Source organism: Vigna unguiculata, chromosome 7 (assembly GCF_004118075.2).
Source record: "Vigna unguiculata cultivar IT97K-499-35 chromosome 7, ASM411807v1, whole genome shotgun sequence".
In the NCBI taxonomy this organism is placed as follows: Eukaryota; Viridiplantae; Streptophyta; class Magnoliopsida; order Fabales; family Fabaceae; genus Vigna; species Vigna unguiculata.
In genome coordinates, this window is record NC_040285.1 from 6,109,351 (window position 1) to 6,135,410 (window position 26,060).

Genomic DNA, 26,060 nt, shown 5'->3' on the forward strand with positions numbered 1-26,060 from the left:
ATCAAACAAAACACGAAACTGTAACAACTGAGAAAAGCAAACACTGAAAATAGTGATGGAAACAGAGACAAAACATATAAAAAAATAGAAAATAAAATACAGAAACAAAATAGAAACACATTACTTCTTTCCAAATTGATAGAGAAAATTAAAAGCACAAAGTGAACAAATCTAAAATAGAATTAAGATCTATGAAAATAACAACAGATATTGATATTTACGAAGAAAGGCACAATCATATGTGTTTTTGACAATAACGTCGTTTTTATTTTGGATTAAATATGTTTTTGGTCCTTCAAGTTTAACTGAAATTTAAAATTAGTTTTTTTTTTTAAATTTTTGATTAATTTAATCTTTTATATTATTTTAATCTGTAACACTCCATTTAATTAATAATGCTAATTAAAGGAAATGTCACACAAAATAATATTGAAAACAAATGACTGGAGTATAGACACTACTCCTTAACGATATAATACATGAGTCGTGGCCTTAAAAGAAAGTTGGAAATCCAGTCTAGAGAGACTAAGCAGTGAAACTTCCATCGAAATTTTATAATACAGTGTGAAATAACATAAAAATGAACTCATCAATCAAATTTGTTTATCTTAAGACCTTGTAGGAGGTTTTTTTTTTTTAATTTTACTTTGTATTTTTATAGTTTGAATAGGTTTTATGCATTTATGAAAAATAAGATTGATTCACTATTCAACATTCAACCGGTTTCTGAGCATCATTATATAGGAGAGATGGTCGAGTGGTTCAAGGCGTAGCATTGGAACTGTTATGTAGGCTTTTTGTTTACCTAAGAACAGAAGTAGGGACTTCAACAACTTCCTTTGGGGTAACTAATGCCACTCTTAGGTGAGAGACTCCGTAGTAGAGTAGCCCTCTCTCTTCACATAATGACTTTACCCATCTCTTAGTTGCAAGGTGGTGGCATTATCATCAATTAAGCGGTGCTCCAAGGCTGAAGGAGCAAGCAAGGGCTTAAGGATTAAGGCTGCCGGATACATATAATTAGTCGGATTCAGGATACATATAATTAGTCGGATTCAGCGGATGTTTGCACTTGTGGTGGTCTTTCCTGCTCTATCGAGCTAAATGTTACCAGTGTTTCATCCCCACACACAAGGTTAGCCCCTAATGGGTTTCAGGCCTCTACTACTCTCACCACTCGAGTCAGCACGCTCTATGTGAGACTAACTGACTTTTTAGAGTGTTAGGATGTAATCCTTACCTTGAATCCTTACTAAATTATATAAATGGGGCACTACCATGAACTCCCACTAACAGGGGTCATAAAATTACGTCCCAACAAATTGAGGCACCACCATGAGGTCTCACTTAGAGGTTCATGGAATTATTTCACCAATCAATATAGGATCATTTCTCATGCCAATTCCATGCTACTTTTATAACCAATCCTTTCCATACATTTCATATGTTAATATCATCTTAAACTTATCCATCACAGACCTTAATTCATGTTACTCATGCATTTTCACTCAATTCATGCTCTTAAAGAGTAATCAATCCAAACATATAGCAAACCCCCAAAAACAGAGAAAGAAACAGAACAAATGCACCTTCTCGCCCAGTTCTCGTTCAGGCGGACGAGTCTCCCTCACGCAAGAGGTTTCCCTCGCTCAGGCAAGCTCTCTTCGCCTAGGCGAGAACTTGAAAAGTGGAACAATGGTGTTGTCGCGCTCTCTCGCTTAGGCGAGACCTCACCGCCTGAGCGAGATGGGCTCTCGCTCAAAACAGGAGCTCGTCGCCTGAGCGACAGCTCGCGCAACACCTGGGAGGGGTTTTCTGATACTCTCGCTTAGGCGAGCTCCACTCGCTTGGGCGAGATTATCAGATCTCCTCTACTGTTCATGCATGTCAGTACACAGATTCACCCAAACCAATGTGGAATATACATTCATATCAGGTTGAGCATCATACACACACCATAAGTACGAAACAGAACTGAAAAGCAAGCAAAACACATCCAAACTCGAAACCCTAGCTTCCCTTACCTAGAAAGGGCTAATAACAGATTGTGACCTCTAAGTCAATGAACCCAACAGCTTCAGGAGCAGATTTATGAACTGGAATAGCGGTACAGAAAGAGAGCGAGGTTACCACAATGAACCTCTGTCGAAAATACGAAAAATAAGATTATAGAGGAACTAGTATGAGCTGAGAGTTAACTTACGTGAAGTAGAGTAGGGGTTAAGGTAGCTTGAACCAGACTAAGGACTAAACTCTAGCAGAACCTCTGAGAACCTCAGTGGAGAGAAAAAGAGGAGTAAGCAAGCACTATTTTGCAAGAATGATAGAAGTGAGAGGGATTTGACTGCCTTAGGGTCCTTGTACACCCTATGGGCCAGCCCTTAGGCCCATTAGATTTTTGGGGCAACTCTAAAATATTAGGACTGGAACATAATCAAATTTGGTTAAGTTTATTTGATATTTTAAACGCGTTTTATGATAATATTTGAGTTAACATTGAAGCGAAAATATGTCAAATAGTGTAAACAATTTAAATACTATCATGATTGAAATGATAAATAAACTTAACAAAATTTGGTTAAAAGAAATAAATTCATGCATTTCTAAAAATAAAGGATTAAATTGGTCAAAAATGTTAAAGAGTAACTAATTTTAAATTTTATTTAAATTTGAGGACCAAAACATATTTAACCCTTGCATTTTCAATGTTGTTTTTAAATTAACGTATTTAAGTTTTTTCTGCACTTTTGCGATATAATATATAATCTAGGTCAATTGTGAAATTACACATGTATATTCGATCTTCATTTCCAATGTTTTGTAAAAATTAGTTTTGGGGTTTTGTTTAGAACACAGTAAAAATGAAACGTACGAAAAAGAAGAAAAGGATTCAGTATATGTCATTAGAGGAAATTTAATATGTTCTGACTTAATTGTGGTTTCTAATCTTAACTTTAAAAAAAACTCGTAGAAAATAACTTAGGATTATATTAATTTTGAAACCTTGAGAATGTTGAATGTAGGATCATACAAATGAATTCCGACAAAAGTAATACTACTGAAAATAATTATGTATAGTAAATCCAATTTATTATTATTAAAAAAATAATTTAAAAACTGAAAAATAAAACATATTAAAATTGTTTTCAATATACAATAAACTTATAAATATATCTATATTATAAAACACATGTCAGCAATGTAAAATATAAATTTTAAACTATGTAAACAAATTAAATAGTTTAAATAAATTTACCAAGAAATGTGAACATTCTTGAATTGAATATTAACGTATAAAATATGATATTAACATAATGAGTACGAAATGTTTTTAATAATTTGAGCTGAAAGATAAAAAATAAAAAAAAATAAAAAACTTAGCGGAATTTATGAGATTAAGTTTTATCAAATTGTCAAGAAACAATTTTATGAGATAATTTGAATTTTGAGATCACATATAAGTATGAAATTCTGTAGATATTTAATTTTACAAACTTTTAAGTTCTGACTCGTTCAGTTTTTACAAGAAATACACAGTGATGAGAATTAAAACATACAAGTGAAGAAGAATTTTCATTTTAGAAATCTTTTATTGGAATATGTTGAAATTCTTATGGTAACAGTAAAGATTCAGAAAATGTCATTTTAAATTCTCATGGTAACAGTAAAGATTCAGAAAATGTCATTTTAGAAATTATATGATAGAATTTAAAAATACTGATACTCGATAATTTTAATAATAAAAGGTTTTAATATAAATTAAATAGTTATAAATGAGATTGTATGATCGATTCTTGTGACAAATTCTTTAATTTAGATCGACCCATTTTTTTGTTCTAGTTTTATTTCTATTTTTTGTTGCATGTGAGTCTTCGTCCATTTACAGACGTCTTTTCAATTATCAATGATCATAATGGTATGTCTTGGTCATTTTTGTGTTGTTCCTAGGTATAGATAGAATATCCTGTAGAGCTAAAGGTGTTTTAATGTCTCTAAGTTTGCTGAACAATTTTAACAAGTAAGGAAAGCTAGTGCTTATCTATGTGTGTGAGTTTATCAATTTAATGTTTGCATGTTATTGCCTTTGAGAATGTAGATTTGGTTAGTTATGATGAATCTGATTTGATTTGTGTGGTTTGGATGATTGTTTTAAGCTTGAGTGTTTTAGTTGATTTTGTGTTGATTGAGGGAATTAGATTATGAGCAATTTAGCTAATTGGTACGAGCTTAATATTTTAAAATTGTTTTTGACCAAGGCACTAATAGGGGAGTACCAAATTGATCAATTGAACATGTCCCATTTTCTCCAAATCACAAATTTTCATCAGCTAATAGTTGATACAACACTGATCGGTGGCTAACTAGCGCTCTGAGCGCCAGTCTCATTGTGCAGGTCTGGAAGCATTTTAGTTATAAGCTGTTGAGCACCATGGTTTGCGAATGTTATGGCACTGAGCGCCATCTTTGCATTACATATCTGGAGCATTTTAGCTCAAAGATGTTGAGCGCCAAAAAGTGTCATTTAGTGTTGCCTTTTTGCGAGAAGAAAGGGCATTGAGCGCCACCTTTTTGTGAGAGGTGTGGAGCTAAGCGCCAATTTGTATGTTAGCTTTGTTTTCTTTTTTAGTTGTTTCATGTTATGAAGTTGAGGTATGTTTACAATGTTCGTTATTATTAATTGAGCTGATAGTATGGTTGTGGATATGTATGATGGTGATGTTTAGGGATTTTCAAGGAAAAATTCTTTGTGGTGATAAGATTAATGTATGTCTTGACATAGGAGATGTTAGTATGGAGTTATCCTAAATTCTAATAATCATTCACATTCAAACAAAGTAGAATGAGTTATGTGGTGAAAGTCGCAAGAGATCCTAGTCTTTGAACTTATTTGGGTCTTAGACACTAAAGGGATTAACCTTGTGAGTAGTAGGATGATAACTACTTTGTTTAGGGTTCTACAAAGCATAAATACTATTGCAAATGCACGCCTCCTCCCGTGAATTTTATGTCAATGACATATATTTAAATAATTGAGTTTAGAATCATCTGTTTTGTGTGCATATTCATTCCTTGTATTTTAGTCATATTTAGTTTGTGTGCGTGTGAATATGTGTGTATATATTATGATTTGTTGATGTTAGGTTAATTCTTTCCTACTCTAGCTTATTCTTTTATATGCTTTGTGTTTTCTTGTATTGTCGTCTCCTTCTTTTACGATGATCACCTATTCAGTGAGAATAGATGAAATTGCAGGTTTATAGACACTTTTAAAAAATAATAAGCCATCAATTAGAGGAGTAAAAGGTCTCATAAAACTTTAGTTTTTGTTAATTTTTATATAGAACTTATTGATTTTGAATATGATGAAATGTTCTCTATTTTTAGTTTAAAGCTATTGAAATGAAATGTTATAGTAACTTGCCAATATTAAAATGTTTTTATTTAGTTAGCTGAAAATACTATTAATGAATTATCAATGAAAATTAATTCTTGACTAGTACTATCCATTTTAGCTCTTTCAATTTATGATAATACTGTATGAATTATTTATAGATAATTACTTATGAAGTTGTATAAATATTTCAACTTAAAAATATAATATTATATTTATACTAATGTGAACAATTTAACTTTTAATTAAAATTACAAATAATAAATTCATTTTATCATTTTTTATGTTTATAATAAAAACTATATAATGTAATTATATAAAAGAACAATCAATTACAATAGAAAAATCATTTTCAATACAATATTCTGACAAATTGTAGTCATTGTCAAAAGTTCTTTTACTTCTTCACTTCTCTTTTCTCACACTTTAACTTTATAATAAAAAAATCATGCTCGAATAAATAAATTGTTTAATTTCTTTAACTAAAATTATGCTTACTATCACAGCTTCTTCAGTTAAAAAAAAAAAAAGTGGAGCCATACTCTTCAACACAACTGCAATAAGAAAGGAAAAAAATAAAGCCATATTTAAAAATGCACCTTCAATTAAAAAAAGTAAAATCCTATTTGTAAATACAACTTTAACTAAAAAATAAAAAATAAAGGCCAACTAGCAAGTACAAATACATCTTCGATTAAAAAAATCGTAAACTTGTTCTTGTAAATACAAATACAATTAGGGTAAGAAAAAAAAGTCTAAAATCATTGAAGTAAGGATTGTATGTAAAGTCATGGTTCCAAATTCCAATCACTTTTGACCCATATCCATAACTTTTTCAAAATCTACCCATTTCAGAAAAATAAAATTACACGGATTCCATAAATTTTCCCAACACTTCTCTGACTTTTGATTCATTATGACTGGTTTTTATAGCAATACGTACGAACGAAAAAAAAAAACATTAACAAAAATGAAATGGTGACAAGAGATAGCATCAATAACAAATATTGGTGACAGCTAAAATACTAAATCTAAAACATTTGCAACCGTAATTCATATTACAGTTCTAAAAATTACTATTAGTTTTAAATGAAATAAGTTTGTTCTATCAATTATTCATGCATAACAAGTTCATTGTCTTTTGCAATTTTCAAGTAACTACTTTTTGAATTATTTTATTTATAACTTCTTTGATTTTCTTATATCATAGCTATTTATCGAGAACATCTATTGAAAATCACTTATTCAAAACTCTTAAGATTGATTTTAACTATCAAGATAATTTATTTCAAAGTTTCGAAACATAAAGTTTTCTCAAATCATAAATATGAGGGTGTCCTATCTTGAATTTTATAAATAATTCTTATGAAATATCGCTTTAGCTTCTTATGTTTTAACATGACTAAAATAAATTATTTCCCTTTCCAAGCAAATTTCATATTATAACACAGTCATAATAATATCTTAAATAAAAATACATCTAATATCTTCTCAGCTCATTGTATATAAAACTTAAATAAACACACACTTGATTAAAATGATCATTAAATTTATATATTTCTAACATTGAACTAAACTAAATCAAAATTTTGAAGAGAGACTAATTCTAATTTTATCTGAAAGTTAACTAAAAACATATTTAATCTTATAAATAATTAACACACATATGCATAATATATGTGTCTTCACTAGTATATATAACTATATATATAAAGTACATATATAAAGTAGATTTTTTTTACCCACATTTACTTATTTTTAATCTATCCTTTACAATATAATTATTTATTTATTTTTTAAAGACTAACAATTATTTTTACATGTTTTCTATAAATTATCCTAACAATTATTTTTTATTATCTTCCTTGTTTACTCCACTTTAATTTTAATAAATATAAATTAATTTTATATATTAACTTAGTGATATTACACTATCATCACCTAATATCATATATATTAAAAAAGATTGTATACCAGAGTTGCTATTACGCCCATTTTTACCCTAGTTTTTATAATTATATTATAATAATAGTAATTTTATTGTTTTTTATTAATATAAAAACAAAAGTTGGCACACATGTTGCACAATAAGATATAATCCATAAAATTTTTCTTTAAGAGATGAATTTGACTCCGATACCGATGTTGAAATTTATTAGAGAGATTATACTATTTTTAACCTAAAATAGTGAAAGTTTATGTGTGTTTATTTTTGCATTCCTAACAAGTCGAAAACATAAATATGACTGTAAACAACACACTTAACATACCTACTTCATAACTTTGAACCACTTTAGTTTGCAAAATTTAAGGAGTTTTGGCACAGTCAATTTGGTACAAATATATATCTACTGAGATGTAGAAAGGACAGTAAGATTTAAATAACATACGAAAGAAGATGAAGAAAAACAGAGATGAATTGAATGATGGTGAGTGATTGAGCTTGCAGGGAAAACCTACACTGCAACCCCATAATCACAGGAATGCTACAAGTCCTTTTCATGCAGGGAATCCAAAGGTGGCATCCACATACCATTATTAATGATTTTTTGTACCTGCATGCAGCCTGTCCTATTTCACACATTCAAATTTTGTTTCTTTGGAACCAAAACACAATCATTAATGTCTGCAAAAAAAAAATAGGATGCTTCTCCAACATGGCTGAGTCTGAGTTTCAGAATATTGTTGTCACACTCTCTAAATGTGCTTCCCATCACAACCTTTCTTCTCCCAATCTGCTATCTGCTATGGACCACTCAGTGCTTCTTTCTTTCTACCAATTTCTCTTTTTTTAAGAATTCATCATCTATGTGTCACAATGGAGTAAATCACTATGTGGGGGTGTTTAAGTGTTACTCATGTGGCTTATGGGGCAAAGTTTATTCTATTGTTCAGGAAAAGTGGAAAACATTTTTTTATTCCTTGCTCATAATTATTATGGAGGGGAATTTTTCCATTGCAAAAGGTAAGCATTCATGAGTTTTCTTTGCCTTTTTCAGTCTGATCAACATTGACTTTTTGTTTGCACAAATTGTCATCTAGTAAGTACACATTTTTTTCTCCCTTGCTTTCTTGTCTCTGAATTTTGTGATCTAGAAAAATAACCCCTATTATTAAGTTCCAATAAACTTCACGAGAGTTATGTTTAGATGTACCATGGCCATGTGGGAAGGAATACGGCACAAGGATATTTGCACTTAAATAAGTATTTACCTCTTCAAAATATTTGCATTTCTTTTGTCTTTTCTCTCTAAATGGTTTTTAATTTGTTAAACAGATTGTTAACTATTTCTTAGAACTTATTTAGGAGACAAATGTGTGAGGAATTCAATAGTTGAGTGAAGATGGGTGAGACGAAGGATATATAAAAAGAAAGACTCAAAAATCCATTATTAAGATTTTGAATGTCTTTTATATAAAAATCGACTCATGACTCGAAATTTATTAGATCTACATTTCCGAGTTCATATACCTATTCTTTCTAGGATATTCACTTAAGGAACTCAATTATATATGTGTGCGAGAAATTCAGGTACATGACCAAGAGTTTCGATTTAGGTGTAAATGAGTAAGATGAACAATATATATATAAAAAAAGGGTTAAATATGTTTTTGATCTCTCAATTTTCAGTCAAAATTAGAATTAGTTCTTCTTCGAAATTTTGAACTAATTTAGTCTTCCAACTTTAAAAACACGTGAATTTAGTCCTTTTAATCAAATTTTGTTAAATTTATTTAATATTCAAAGGATATTTCATCATAGTATTTGAATTAACATTGAAGCGAAAATGTATTAAACAATGAAAACAACTTGAATACCATCATGAAATGTACTTGAGACGTCAAATAATCTTAACAAAATTTGGTTAAAAAGACTAAATTCATGTATTTCTAAAAAGAGAGACTAAATTGGTCAAAAATTTCGAAAAAAAACTAATTCTAATTTTCACTTAAAGTTAAAGGAACAAAAACATATTTAACCCTAAAATAATAAAGTTTTTATGATCTCATTATCTTAAGAATTTGGTATCGTAACATCATGTCTTTTATATATGAATCTAGTTATGGTTCGAGACTCATTAAATCTAAATTTCTCGGTTCATGTACAGATTCTCTCTGATCTGTTCACTCTAGGAACAAAATATAATGCATAAAAAAAAAATGTTGGAATGTGACCAATTGGAATTAGCCAATTATGTTGTTTAATTATTGAGGGTCATAAATCTACCCTCACGCTCGCTCTGGAGAAATATTTGCATGTGAATAGGTGAATTCCTATTTATAATTGGTATGCAGGCTAAACATGTGGTGTGTATGTGTGGAATGTAAATTCTCACAACTTGTCAAGTGCTACTCACGAGTCTCATTTCACCACTTCCATTATTGAAATGTTAGTACAACAACGACCCTTATCTCAGTTTTCATAAAATACGCCAAAATTCTTGGTGCGTTTTCTATCAAAATTCAGGAGCCTATAGCCTACCCTGTACTCAAGTTTTTACACCACCATTCATCCTCCACCATTATCATCATCATAATCTCTTCTTATCTAATCATCGTTATAATACATTTCCAACACGTAACCGACAACCAGACAACCACCTGAGAGGCATAAACATGGGTGGAAGAGTGAGCAAAAGTGGGAGGAGTTCTTCTGAGAAATATGTGATGAATTTGAAGGAGAAAGTTAGGGTGTTGCAAGAGGAGATCAAGGAGATGATGTATGAGAGGGAGAAGGAGAGTAGAAGCTATGAGAGAGACATAATGGTGTTCACTTTCAAGGAGGCAGATTGGAAGCAAGAGGGGAAGAGGCTGAGGGAAGAGGTGAAGCAGTTGAGGAGTTTGGTAGAAGAGAAAGATGAGAAGATAAGGGAGATGGAGGTTGGATTGATGGAGAAGAACAGTGAGAAAGAGTGGGAATTGATGGGAACTAAGCTCTTGGTTGAGCAGATGAAGGAGGAGAGAGCAAGAAGAGATGAAGCTGTGGAAAAGTGGAAGCAACTTTATCTTGAAATCAAGAATGAGCTTGATGAACTCATTCAAAGAACATATGATGGTATCTCTCTTTTTCCCTCTTTATTTTTTATAGTACTTTTTGAACAATTTGCAGAACATGTTCAATGTTTTGGTTAGTTTTTACTTTGTTCTTCAGAAATGTTCATGTTACTGGTATAACTAACCAATGAGCTTGAAACAAGTGTGTGAAGTTGTAATATGGTTTGGCTTATTTGTGACAGGGGATGGTTTGTATTGGAAAGCAGAGGAAAATGACATAGAAATGGAGAATCTGAGGAAGGAATTGCAAGAAAAGGAAGAAACTGTGAAGGCTTTAAAATCCCAATTACTTGCAATGGAGAAAGAGAAGAACAAAAAGGAGAGGGAGTTTGACTTGTTAAGGCAAAGCCTGAGGATTATGAATGGAAAGAAAAGTTCAATTCAAACCAAAGAGAGTTTCTTGAGGAGCAAATTGGGAAAATGAAAATGCAAACACAGTGCACACAAAAAAACTAGGTTTTTTCATATCCAAAATTGAACAATGTGGTTATGTATTACTGTTGTATACTGGGTTAGTGGGTTGGTTTATATTTTTCAAAAAGCACCTATTTTCCTTTCAATTTTTTCTTCCCTTCTTTTTCTGCAGAAAAATAAAGAAGCAGAAGAAAAAAAAAATTCTTCTTTCACCCTTGAAGGAAACAGAACAAGGAGGAAGAGTAGCTACTTTTTTTCTTTTTTTTTTTTTCTTGTGGACTAGTTTAGGTGTTGAATATGGCAGAGTCTAAGGACTAGTGAAGGAAAGATACAGAGAATATGGTTATTTATTTATTTATTTACCTATTTTTGTTTGCATTATTGAAGTTAGTTTCTAATAGAAGTTTCTGTTCCTCTTATTGAATTTGGTATATTTCCCTTCAATGCAAATGCAAAAGAGTGTGGTGGCCACCAAGTCAGTGACTGTTGACTCTCAAAATAGATCATATCAACTATATTTTCTTTTTCTGAATGTTTAGTGTTATTTTTGCTGAATTTTTAAAATATTCGGATGTTATTATATTAAATTTTTTTAATATATTTAAAAATATTAAAATTAACATTTATTAGTAGATTTTAAAAGTTTACACAAAAAAATAGCATAAAAAAAATTAAATTCATTTATGAATATTGATTAACAAATATCAAAAGACAAGAGCACCATGTGACTGTAATTAGTACAAAATAAGTAAATGAATAGCATAGTTGATAGAAAGCAGTGGCATATTTAATGACTATTGGATTCCATTACGAAAAGAGGGAAAAAAAGGAACCATTATCGAAATTAAGAGTAGAATAAATAATTAATTCTTAAAAGCTTTTAATAAATTAAAGAAAGATTGGTTGTTTCATATTCTTTATTTATGCTTTACAAAAGCCATTCTTTTTCAGTTTTTGATAAACTAACGGACAAATGTATTATAGACTTTGGGTTTGGCTTTTTGTATACACTAAGTAATTAGAGGCATGGATGACAGAATAAATATTTTATATTTAATATTTAATGTACCTGGGCAGCAGTGTTGGCAACATATTATTGTACACTTTTATTTATTTATTTTTTAATTAATTTTTATTTAAGATATTAAACTTCGAGTAATTAAGTAAATTATTTTAGTTTACCTATTTTTATCATATATAATATATATATAAATATGTATGTGTGAAAATACAAGCAAGCGTTACCATTTTTCTTATGATAATGGAAAAAAAATTGAAAACAAATTTTTTCTATGATTATATTATAATGAAAAATAATTACCAAAATATTAAAAAAGTAAAATTATAAGAAAAATAATAATGTAATTTAGTTGCAATTTATAGCAGATATTTTCCACCCAAATCTGGACAAATTTGGTGTCTTTGGATTCTCTTTTCAATAAAAAAAGTCTCTTTCAAAAACTAACTATATTATTGTTTAGAGATATGAAAATAAGTTTTAACTCATAAATTATAAGTTTGAGTTTGGTTGTGTTAGAAAATAATTTAAATTTTTTAAATGTGAATTAAATTAAACTTAATTTACTTAATTGCAAGTTAAACATATTTGCATCTGGTTAAATGTAGATTAACCTGCAACTCATCACCAACAACCCTTTCTTAATTTTTTTTTTTCATTTTTTTAACAATTCTTTTTATTGTAATTGTTTATTACTTCTATGTAGGTTAATAATTTGTTGTTTTCAAACATTATAATAATGTTAAAAAATATTTGAATAATTTAAATATTTAATTTATTTGTTTGTCAAATTATATAAAATAATACTTTAATTTTCACCAAATATATTATAGTAATGTTTGGTAACATAGTAAACACTGCTATAAAATAATGTTAAATGGATTAATCCAATAATCCATCAATCTGTGTGGTGAATTGAATCTAATTTTAAAATTTTTATCTAAAAAAATAAATGATACTAAATCGACTCATCTTTAGTTTAATCTCTAATGAACCAAAATCTATGAGTGAGATTGATTCACTTTAGCACCACCACCCATATTTTGCGAATGAAAAAAGAAATATTACATTTAATACCAAAAATGCACTTCGTATAGTTACTGGTAAAGTGAAAACATATGAAGAAGAAAAAGGTCACAGGTCATAAATTATAGTTACGAGACTCTTTTATTTTATGTCCATCATCATATCTTTTTCTTTTTCCTTTTCTATACCATGTCTTTCTTCTTATCATTTTCAATGCACACTTTATAAACATATAAACTAATAGATCAAAGTTATAATACCAAGAACTTTCCTTTTTGAGAACCAACATGTTTAATGCAACTTATATATTTTGAGGTTGAGACACGTCAGTACAACAAAAAAGTATTTCCACTAAACAATATTTTATTATTTTATAGCTCAAAGATAAAGATTAACTTAATTTAATCACATAAAATAAGGTAAGCATGCACTCACCAAAATATCGAAAATTTAAAGTTGATAAATAACTTTATTATTCTTTTAAATATGTGATTATGAGATTAAAATTTATTAGTATTTTAAATAAATTCAATATTTTAAGAAATTAATCATTAGTTCCCTCTTAAGAACACCTTAAAATAAAAAAGGAAAAACAGAACATTGAAATGAAATCCGAGATGTATATGACATTTTGAAAAATAATGAGATTGAATCCGTGATCTATGACATTTTGGGTAGAAAAATGTTCATCACTCTCATCATCAATATTGGTTCTTTTTGTGGAAGGTTATTTGGAGAAGGGGTTGAAAGAACGAAAACCTAATCATGATTTTTTTTTTTTAATGTTAATCATGACAACTAAAAGAAGAACTGTTTTTTTGTAAATTATTCAGTCTTTGAACAATGGAAAGTCCAGTGTAATATATCTATAAAAATGAATCTCATTATTTCAATATATGAATCACATAAAAATTTGTGTATTTAATATTGGATCGAACATTATTTATCACAATGTCAAAAACTATAATTATTAGTCATAATATAATTTTTTCTATTCAAGCATCACAAATTCAATTATGACTCGATTCATTTAAATTTTATTACAAGACAATTGATGTCTCTTACAATATTTAATTTTTATGAAGTGTAAAAAACTTGTAAAATTAATATTTGGTTGAATAAATTTAAATAATTTCGTGACAACAAAAATACACTCTTGAACTGCATGGTTTTGAAAAAAAGAGAAAAATTACAAGCAATGTAAACTTTTGAATTTTTGAAAAGACACTTTAACCCACTTTGATTTCAAATGTTGATTCACACATATACAACGACAAAAGCAACAATCTCAGAATGAATTGTAAGTGTAAAATAATGAATTTTTGATTTGTGGGGGCTTAAACTCTCTCATCACAAAACAACAATCTTCTCTTGCATCCAGGTCCCATTCAGAGAATCTAGGGCATTATTGCAGTTACTTTATGCCATCTTAGTGCAAAAAGTAGAGGTTTTTCTCCGTTTTGCTCGGGTTTTTAACATCTTCTATCTATCGGATTCAATTGTTGTGACAATTTTGGTGAAAGATTCAGTTCAAAAAGGAACAAAAGGTATAAAGAAAAGTTGTACACTCAACACTTTGTGCTGCAGTGCTATATAATGTATTCACATATTGGGTAACGTTCAATATGATTAATGGTAGAAAAAAATTATCGATACACGATTGTTAGTCACATTCATAATGTCGTAAATCTCACGTACACAGAAGAAAAGATAATTTCGTAAAATATAAAATACAAGTGAAATACAAACTTTATCTTATAAATCGATTTTGTATAATTAAGTTAAATAAAAAAATTTACTTTTTAACATAATATAATGTGATAAAATGTGTTGGAAGTCTTACATCAACTAGAAATAAAACACTTTTGAGTGCGGTGAAACCAACAATAAATATAAACTTATCAAGATATTAAAAGAAAAACACTCTTATCTATTCAACCACACAAATTGTATCTAATAAGCTTAATAAGACAGTCTCCTATGAGAGAACCTGATGCTAAGATTATGTTTATACTTTAAACACATAACTAACACCACATTGAAGGGTATGTTGAAATTTGATTAAAAAAAAAAAAACTTATTCATTGAATGACATTTTTCAAAACTGAAAACAGTTAGTCTCAACATAATCATTCAGTATATTACTTTATTTAAATTGTGTTGTTGAAAAGATGAAAAGTAAGCAAAAAATATCGTCTATAAATACTTATATGTACTATTCCAAAAATTGACAAATATACTAAACATATACCTTTATAAAGGTGCTAGAAGCAGTACATAAGCAAAAGTAGAAAATGGGCATGTGAAAGTAGAGAAGCTAGAGAGAATTACATAGTAACCTCTTAAGATTTTGGGAATCTAGGATAATTGATATAATCGATAACTTAAAGAAAACAATCATTATATGCTTCTAGTAGTTAAACTTTTTACCTATAAACAAATGTGTTCCAACTTTCGTTATTTTCATCTTCTTCTGCAAATAACTAACTCAGAGTTAACTCTAATACCAAGGTTAGTTCTCAAAAAGAACTTTGAATAAAGCTTATACAAATATTTTCAAAAGTTTTTTAATAGTTTTAGAAAGTTTAACAATTATTTTCACAAAATTTTATAAAAAAAAAAATAACTCTCACAAAGAGGATAGGAAAATAAAACGTTCTTTATTCTAGAGACTAACTTCACACAAATGAAGAATTACAAATAAATGTTTCTCTCTAATCTTGTATCTAATCACTTAGAAGCTTCGAATATTTTTTGCATAAAACTTATACATGGCATTATTTTTTTTACATGCTTTTATTTTCTCCTTCTGTCATTGTTTTTCAAGAATTTAAATTCTTTGTTGGATTTTTTGGTATTATTTTTCTACCGTGTCTTCGTAATATACTATACTAATTATCACTAATTTTGATATTTTAAAATATATTTAAAAAATATTTAAAATGACAACACAATATATTTCTAATATTTAATAGATAACAGCACAAAATAATTAATATAGAATCTGGACTTGTCTTCCAAAATATATAAAAGTTTTCGTTGGCACCTAGGACAATATCACCACTTTCCACTTTCCATCCAAGTAAGGATAAAACATTAACAACTAAATATTGAAGATTTTAATGTAATTCATAAAACTAATATTGGGTCAAATTGTAACGTTTTCAAAAATTAAAGGACTTAATCGAGACTGTTTTATTAATAAACGAATCAAATTGAATAAAATAAATATATAATGAAAAAATTAAGCCAAGTTTTTATTTTAAATTTATAACTAAAAATTTCTAAATGCCTTTTTTTTAGTACTAACAATAGTTTCATTTCAAAACTTCATTTCTTTTAGTTATTCGAGTTTTAGTTGAGAAGGGGAAGAGAATTTTTTTACTTAATCATAAGAGATTCTGAAAAATATATTTTCTGTATTTTATTATATAAGATAAATATTTTGGGTAGAGGAATATACCATCCACTCACCCATCTTCCCTTCTAAAAACTTTAACTTAAAGACATTATTTAAGGGAATTGAGTTAGTACAATTAGTACAATTTCAACAACAACAAAAAATGTTAATATTATAAATAGGTTGAGATTAATATTCTAAAACAATACATAATAAAATTCCCTGTTTTAACGAACATATTTTATATATTTATTTTATTTTTAATTATATTTTAAAATTATAATATTTATAACAATACAAAAAAAAATCCCTTTTCATATACATTTTATATTTCTATTTTACCTTTAATTATATTTTAAAATTAAAAAATTATAAAAATATATAATAAAAAATACATATTTTACTGTTAATTCTATTTTAAAACTATAAAAAGAAAAATAAATTATTCAAATACTAAAAGTAATCACTGAGTAATTACTCATTATTTTTATATATTTATTGTTATAAATATTTTTTTCTGAAAATATATGTTCCATTAGGTAGATATAAAGCGTATCATGCTAAAATATTTTGTAATGAGATGACCTAATTCATCATTAATTGGTTCTCAATAATTATCGAAACATTTGTATCAAATCTTGATTTGAAAGACAGACCAAACCAATTTGAATAAAATTGAAACAACAAGATTTGAATATATTTTCCATTTTACTTGTTTAACATCATGCATTAAACTTTTAGTAATAATCTATAAGCTAAATGACAAGGAAGATCCATAGTACGAAAAATATATCTTTATTCTTTAATAAGCTGAAAAATATTTTTTTATTAAAAATCACAAAAATTATGTTTGATTCAATATTGAATATAAATTTATCTTTCTATCCGTAAATTACATCCATTCATTTTAAAATTGAAGCATTTGATATTTTGTCAGAAGCTTTTTAGTTTTGACCAAATCCTTGACTTTAGGGTTTTTTTTTTATAAATTTAATTGAACTCTAAGCCTGATTCCATCAATTTAAATGTAATGTAAGAAATAAAATAAATATAGATAAATTCAAAATTTAATCAAAATTAAATACTTTCTAAAATTAAAAAATGAAGATACAAATTGTAAATAGAAAATTTTAAATTATTTAATAAATTTCTTTTGGAATTTTTTAATTTTAAATATTTTTCTAACTATAAAGTGTTAAGAAAATTATTTTAAAATATTTAATCTTAACATTCTTTGGAATTTTTAAATGTATATATATATAGAGAGAGAGATTCCTATTTTGCTATTTCTTCATATTTCCTATGTTGCTCATGTTTTCTTAGTTTGGATGGTGTTATTTGTTAAAAAAAAAAGCGTGAAAAATTCTAAATTGTATAATTCAAAAATCAATTTTAATTTTTGAATTATATAATTTGGAATATATTTTTGATTTTTGAATTGTACATTTCAAAAGTCAAAAATAATTTTGAGATTGTTTAATCCGAAAAGAGTAATATTACGAAAAGTTTTTTTTAATGTACTAGGGAGGTGTAGAAAGAAAGTGCCTAATTGTAAATGTTAAGTTTTATTTTGTAACATTGAGATAAAGTCCACAAAAATTTTGGTACTCTTACCAATAAATCCACAATAAGAAAGCATTTGTTAGTAATGAATGAAAGTAAAGGAAAGATGAAGATGCGTGATTATCTGATATTAGAGGCAAACCTCATTTGAGAAGCAGAAAAATGCGCACATTCGTTAACAGAGTATAAGACGATCCTATATTTATGCATTTCTTACATCACTTGTATATATAAATAAAGCATCTGAAAGAAGATAACACAAATCACCAAATAATAACACCATTTTACATTTATTCCTTCTATCTTTCTTTTTCATCAAATATCAATCAAACATGGCAAGTGCCCAACAAAGCTTCAGTGCAGGCCAAGCCGAAGGCCAGACTCAGGTCAATAAACCATTCAAATTCCATTTCTCAACTCAAAACCCAAAACCTCACTCTCTTTTCTCATATATTACTTGTTTCTTTTAACCCAAAACTTTGCTTGAATGAGTTTATGGATATTTTTATCTGTATTCTACACCACTTTCAACTCAAACATTTTTATATATTTTTATATATTATACATGAATTGAAGATGTAACTCTGAATTAACTTACACAATACATGTGTAACACTTTCTTTTATCTTAGGAAATTGAAAATATTGTTAATGAGTGTTGTTTGATTGTGGTTTAGGTTCAGGCCGAAAATTTAGTCCAATCTACGAAGGAATCAGCTTCAGCAGCTGTTGACAAGGTTAATGAAGCTGCCAACACATCAGGGCAAACTGCTGAGCAAAACAAAGACGAAGCAGCTGGTTTTCTCCAACAGGTTCCTCTTATTTCTCATATCAATGAACATTAATTTTTTTATTAATTATTTAAATAGTGTTCTAATTTTAATTACACGTTTTTGCAGACTGGGGAGCAAATGAAGACCATGGCTCAAGGTGCTGTGGAGAGTGTGAAACACACACTGGGAATGGACAAGAACTGATGAAGCTCCATTTCTGAAAGTCTTTCTCTGATTCTTCAATTTGAATGGAGAAGAAGATCAATTATATATATGTTTCTTTGTTTTTATAGGTTCTTGCTTATTCCTAGTTGTTAGGGACTAGCAAATTAAGTATTTATTGATTAATTATTGTGGAGTTTTCTTGAAGGAAAATTCATTTGTAATAAAAAGTTGTTTATTTATACTTTTCTTGTGTTCTGGATTAACTTTCTGTAGTATTCACTTTTATATATTATTATGGTTTAATTATTAATTTAAATCAGATAATTATAAAACTGTAACTTTTTACTACTTTTAGACAATTTAGATGGTAGTAAATAAAAGGGCTAAAAAAAGTTGTATATGTAGGAGTTTTAAGAAAAAAGGTATATTTTATAAAGACATAGGCTGAATCAGAACTGATTAGGGTAGGGTAGACTTAAAAAAAAAGATTTATTTGCTTTTATTTTATTCTAAAACTATAATTTTAACTTCATAAAAATAATTCTAAAATGACTCAACTTTTAATGTATTATCAAAGATATTTTCTTCAACTTTCTAAATAAAATATATTATTTTTTTATAGCAGATAAACATACTTCATTTAATAGTGAATTTGTTTCAAAATATTTTTTCAATAAATAATGTAATAATTTGTAGTAATAAATTTCAAATTTATACAAAATACTTATAATTGTATATTTAAAAATGGTAACAGCATATAATAGTTATTTATGTTTTAAAAAAACTCAAATAGTTAATCTCTTTTTAATAAATGGTACTAAGTTTTTTAAATTTATGACCAAATTAGTATTATATAAATATTAATAAAAATAATTATTTGCAAATACAATAACTAATACATTTAAAACAGTAACAACATAAAATTAAAAATATATTTGAAAGACAAATATTGTTTAAAAATTGTTATCTTGAAGATAAAGATTATGAACAAGATATAAACATTAATATGAAAAGAAAAGAATATAACTATATATAATATAAAAAAACAAAAATGAAAATAGAATATATTAAAAAATAAGTATAAATAACACTTACAAATAATTATTTCCATGATAAAAATAAAAAATTAAAATTAACTAATATAATATTTTCATTTTATAAATATATATTAATTTAGTATAATATATACAATTTTTAACAAATAAAAAGTACCCCACTCTATAAGATTGGTTCTTGATAGAATTTGTTGGTACTTTATTATTTTGAATGTATTAAGGGACGAAAACAAATTTAACAATACAATAAGAATAAATTGAAAAATAAATAAATTAGAAGGACTATAACAAAATAGCAATGACCCAAACAAAAATTGAAATTTTACAAAAAGAAAATATTAAGCAAAAAAGATTTTTTAAAATATAATCATATCAAATGTACCGTTGCAACACTTAAACCGAATAGCAAAATGAATTTGTCTCAACACTACTAGCATGTTTGATCATTTTTGCTTATTCTCATTCCTAAAATAAAATTTATATTCATATTTCCGTCACTATTTTCGTAAAATACGAAATTTGTATTCAATTCATATAAATATTAAGTAGTGAATGTACTTATGTCCATGTCCATATCCCATCTCACAATATCAAATATTAATTAAATATTTTTAACAAATATTAAAGGTTACAATAAAAAAAATTATATATTAATGTTAAAATGTTTGTGGTTTAAACGATGTAATGTTTAAAGGATAACATTAATGTTTATATTTTTTAAAATACAATGCATTTTTTGAATGAAACTATTTAAAGAAAAAAAAAAGTCTAATAAAAATTGCAACAAGATATAAGAAAGAAAATGAGAAAAACAATCATAGAAAAAAAGAAATTTTCAAATGAAATGAAAAGGAAAGACCAAATAGAATATTTGAGAATAAGTTTTTTTCTACCTAATCTTAATAATTTAAAACAATAGACCAAACAAGTGGGTGTGCAAAGAGACCTTTTTGTAAAAGTACATTAATACAGCTACAGCCACTAATTCTAACAAAAATGCTGCAGACATTACTTCCCAAAGTTCATCATTATGTGCACACCGTACATGCACTATGATAACTAAAGTCATTTCGCCACATAAAACTGGCAGAAAAATTGAATTAGATATTATGAATGTCTATGAACTAGCTATGCACACAGATTGGAAGTGCCAAAGTTCCTATGTTTACCATCAGACATATTGCTCAGTTGGAAGCCTTGACTAGAAAGCTGGTTGATGAGCAGAGATTCAAATTGGCATGCCAAGCTTTTTCCAGGGACAAGGAAATACAGGAATGATGCATCCTGCATACCTTCTTTCAATCTATGTCTTCGAACCCGATTTTCAAGATCATCAGTCTATAACATTTCAATGCAACAAAAAATCAACTAATTGACAAATATTAAAAAAAAAAGGAACTGTGTAACATAATGATAGCATCCAAACTAAACGAATAATTTGCAGCACTTGAGACAAATTACAAGTTTTTGTTATTGTGCTAAAAATCATCACAAAAGATATTTAGAGATACCATAAAGGGGACGGACACCATAAGTCCACAGAAAGAACTGTGGGTCCAATTATAGAATTTTTATTAGTAATTGTCTCTTTTCATGTGATCGTTCATGTGAAAGGGATCAGATCCATCCTACCCAACCATTGGACTAACTCACGCAGTCAGGCTCAATGTTAAGGATTTGTGTTCTTGTACGAAGAGATTAACATTTTCATAACAATGATATTAGAGCCTAACAATGAACCAATGTCTGGAGTTCAAACCTGCAACTCCTCCAGAGGGGACCGACTGCTTTTGCCTAAAAACAGTTACCATGGAATCCATGGTATCCCCACAGCTAAGTATTTAGAACATCTTTATAGCCAGAGACTACTCCCTTGTAAAATAGAAATAAAGAAAAATGCTAGATAGTCAAAATTAATAATAGAAATAGATCAAAATAAGTTGGTGTTATTATTGATTCCTGGATAAATTAGGAATGTCTACCCGTTTGTTTTCTTCAAAAACCAACTTCATATACATAGCTCAATTTTGCCTATATGGTGTCTAGTTCTTTTCTCGCGTTGTAGTATCTATCAAGCAAAGATAAAGGAATAAAACAAAATAAATAAGGAAAAAGGTTACTTCAAATTTCGATAATATACTAAAATTGGTATTTACCTCTCCTACATAGAGTTTCTTATCTGGCCTTAAAATCACATAGACGCTTGAAGAACCTACAACTGATGGAGGTGGCTGCTCCCTCGTACCGATTAGGAGACATTTTATCTCAGGAAGCTCCAATGCAATCTTTTTGCTCTTCCGTTCCAATATATAATCCTGGCATATCACAGTGATGGCTCTTTCAACTTCCTGGCGTAAAACTTCCATTTGATTAACTCCTGATAAGGACCTTTTAGAATGAAGACGTGATGTATTCAAATTATTAAAATTGTTGCAAGTAGAAAACTTCTCCTCATTTGGGAAATTTTCCTCAGCATAAACTGACTGATAAAGATATTCAGCTCTTCTGATAATAGGCTCAGGAACTCCTTCCCTAATGGCAGTTTCAAAAGCAAGACTTTCCTTACAGACTCCATCTGTCAGCTTCCACGTAGGTATTATTTGTCCATCAATGGACGTTGTGCCCATTGCTTTGTGCACAGTGCTTTTGATGTTTAGGGGCAAAGTAAATATTCCATGCAAGTGAGTGGACACAACACCCAGACAACCAATTCTTTCTAGAGTTTCAATGATGCTACCAGCAATACAAGTCCCTTTTGCAGTTTCTGTTCCTCGGCAAATTTCATCAACAAGTACAAGGCTCCTTTTGGTGGTTCCGCCAATGATGGATCGAAGTTCTGACATTTCCACCTGAAACAAATACAAAGAAGATAGATGAAATGTTCAAGGTAACTATGAAAATTGTAATTCCATAAAGCAACAGAAAAGTATTTAATTATATGGATAATTATGTTGACTTCCCCTATCTTGATAATTCCTCTCAAAATTAGAAGAAAATAATTTCTCTCTTATTTAGTCTCATTACATGCATGTGATATATATATATATATATATATATATATATATATATATATATATATATATATATATATATATATATATATATATATATATATATATATATATATATATATATACATTGATTGGATAATTTAGTAAAGTTGCATAGCCTATGGGAATTTCTGATTGGATATAATTTAGGAAACAATTTATGAGATTGTGGTATTGATATGCTAGTAATAAAAACAAGATAAAACCAATATACAAAATTAAAGCTAATGGGAATAAAATCTAAAATAAGTGTTCTGCATTCCCAGATTGGATATAATTCTCTCAAAGTTACTATTGTTCAACCCCTTGGTAAGTATGTCTACAAGCTTTCTGTAAAATAAGGTGAAATAGGGTTTGAGATTAATCTACCTTGTGTAAACCCTACACAAAGGATAGTTTATTTATATTGATAATGGGCCAAACCCAGAAATACATAATGGGCTATAATGGGCTGAGCCCAACTACTAAACACAATATTATATCATCTAACACTCCCCCTCAAGCTGGTGCATACAAATCGTATATACCAAGCTTGTTACAAAGATAATCAATTCTAGATCTTCAAAGAGACTTAGTGAAAATATCTGCTAATTGATCACTTGAGTTGACAAACTCGGTCTTGATGTCCCCGGATAGGATTTTTTCTCGAATGAAGTGACAATCAATTTCAATGTGTTTGGTCCTCTCATAAAAGACAGGATTAGAGCTAATGTGAAGAGCAGCCTGATTGTCACATATGAGTGTCATTTGAGTGACATCTCCAAATTGCAATTCTTGAAGCAATTGCTTAAGCCAAATAAGTTCACACGTGACTAAAGCCATAGCTCTATATTCCGCTTCTGCACAAGATCTTGCCACAACACTTTGTTTCTTGCTTTTCCAAAAGATCAAATTACCACCAATCGAGACACAATATCCGGAAGTAGATCTTTTGTCGGAAGAAGATCCTGCCCAGTCAGCATCTGAATAACATACAACTTTTGTATCAGAGTTGGAATCATATAGTAAATCTTTTCCAGGAGAGCTTTTGATATACTATAATATGCCAATGACTGCATTCCAATGTTCTTCACATGGAGAATTAAGGAATTGACTCACCACGCTAACAGCAAAAGAAATATCAGGACGAGTAACAGTAAGATAATTCAACTTTTCAACTAATCGTCTATACTGTTCAGGATCTGAGAAAGGCTCCCCCTGTTTAGGTAGAAGTTTAATATTAGGATCCATGGGTGTTTCTACCGCTTTAGAATTCATTAACCCAGTTTCCTCCAGAATATCCAATGCATATTTTCTCTGAGATATGACAATACCACTATTGGATTGTGCTACTTCAATACCCAAGAAATACCTGAGTTTTCCAAGATCTTTGGTCTGAAAATGACAACAAAGATGTTGCTTTAAGGTTGTCGCTTCCTGTGAGAACAATGTCATCAACATATACTATTAAGTAGATACATCCAGCACTGGAGTGACGATAAAAAACTGAATGATCCACTTCACTGCGAGACATGCCAAATTGTTGAACAACACTACTGAATTTTTCAAACCAAGCCCGAGGAGACTGCTTTAGGCCATATAAAGATTTGTGAAGACGACAAACCAATCCAGAAGACTCCCCCTAAGCAACAAAACCCGAAGGTTGCTCCATATAAATTTCTTCATTCAAATCGCCATTGAGGAATGCATTTTTGACATCAAGTTGGTGAAGAGGCCATTGGCAAAGAGCAACCATGGCAATGAATAAGCGAACAGATGCCATCTTGGCCACTGGAGAAAAAGTATCACCATAATCCAAACCAAAGATCTGTGTGTAACCTTTGGCAACAAGGCGAGCTTTGAGACGGTCAACAGTACCATCAGGGCCAACTTTGATAGCATAGACCCACCTGCAACCAACAACAGATTTCCCGGATGGTAATTGGACAAGATCCCATGTTCCACTATGCCTGAGAGCACTCAATTCATCAAGCATGGCCTGACGCCAACCAGGGTGGGCTAATGCATCACCTAAAGATTTTGGAATTGACAAAGAGGAAATAGACGAAAGGCATGTATAGAAAGATGGAGAGATTCTATGGTAACTCAAAGCAGCATAATGAGGGGAATGATTACGGGTAGAACGCATACCTTTACGAAGGGCAGTGGGAAGATCAAACTCGGTTGTTGGAACCAGAGGAGACAAATAACTCGGCACTTGATGTGAGTCATGTGTTGGTTGTTGGCAACGGTGTCTTCTGCTATAAACCTGAAGAGGTGGTCAATCCGCAATAGGTACACTCGGAGGTGGTTGAGGAGAATCCGAGGTGGCACTGGAAGTGGGCACACTAGGAGGATCACACACAACAGGGATATCTATAGTAGTAGATGGTGGCTCACAACGAGAAGAGGGGTGTGTGAAGTAAACTGGGTTTGTGAGCGGGGGAATCCTAAGAAGACACATTTGTGTGCTCTCAGAGACAACTTATCCAAGCCAGGACTAAAATCATGAACAAAACATGTGGACCCAAAGACTGAGGAATCATTAGCACAAGTAGATGTATCAATGATTTGTTTTCTTGGCATACGTAAAAGGGCAGAACTACTAGCAGTGAAGTTGGGCACAACAGGAGACCCCAAAATCTGGTCGCGAACATGGGAATATTCATCAGAAAGACCATGTAATGCCAACAACATAAAGAACTTTGACCGTTGCTCATGTTCTTCGGCTGGAGTGGAGGCCGGAGGCAATAACTCATTAAACTCATGGAGAAGGGCATGAATTTGGCCCAAATATTCAGCCATGGGACCAGGACTCCGCGGAGCAACAACCGTGAGAAGATCCTGACAAACACCATAAAGACGCTAAGTGTCATTGGTGTATAACAACTTGGCCTGTGCCCAAACGTCTGAACATGTTTCATATGAACGAAACATTTGTTTCAGCGAAGAGTTAATGGTGGACTTAATGACGATGCATAATTGGGCATCAATTTTCGTCCAGCAGAAAACTTCATCTGCAGCAACTGTAATTACACTCTGGGTGAGATGATCTTCATATCCTTGACTCTTGAGCCAAAGTTTGATATCGGATGCCCATGTCGCGTAATTTGTGCCATCCAACTTGTCAATAGATAAATGCACATTGACGTAGTTGGTATAAATAGAGGG

General features: G+C 29.5%; 3 protein-coding genes across 3 annotated transcripts in view; 2 read left to right on the top strand and 1 right to left on the bottom strand.

Annotated features, from left to right (window-relative positions):
- The first annotated feature begins 9,696 nt into the window (after nt 1–9,696).
- LOC114190106 (FKBP12-interacting protein of 37 kDa) lies at nt 9,697–11,280 on the top strand. The gene is made up of 2 exons (XM_028078874.1): nt 9,697–10,448; nt 10,630–11,280. Exons 1-2 carry the CDS (start codon nt 10,010–10,012, stop codon nt 10,869–10,871), a joined length of 681 nt encoding a protein of 226 aa, XP_027934675.1. The 5' UTR covers nt 9,697–10,009; the 3' UTR covers nt 10,872–11,280.
- Nucleotides 11,281–18,118: 6,838 nt separating this feature from the next.
- On the top strand, nt 18,119–19,025 carry LOC114189589 (late embryogenesis abundant protein D-7-like). Its single transcript, XM_028078194.1, has 3 exons — nt 18,119–18,254; nt 18,545–18,679; nt 18,767–19,025. Exons 1-3 carry the CDS (start codon nt 18,201–18,203, stop codon nt 18,842–18,844), a joined length of 267 nt encoding a protein of 88 aa, XP_027933995.1. The 5' UTR covers nt 18,119–18,200; the 3' UTR covers nt 18,845–19,025.
- A 1,712-nt stretch (nt 19,026–20,737) lies between these two features.
- LOC114189587 (DNA mismatch repair protein MSH1, mitochondrial) overlaps nt 20,738–26,060 on the bottom strand; it is a 42,402-nt gene continuing 37,079 nt past the window's right edge. The window contains exons 21-22 of the mRNA XM_028078193.1: nt 22,017–22,709; nt 20,738–21,198 (exon numbers count right to left, since the gene is read on the bottom strand). Of these exons, the coding sequence (XP_027933994.1) occupies nt 20,989–21,198; nt 22,017–22,709 (903 nt within the window). The 3' untranslated portion in view covers nt 20,738–20,988. The remainder of the gene's footprint in view (nt 21,199–22,016; nt 22,710–26,060) is intronic.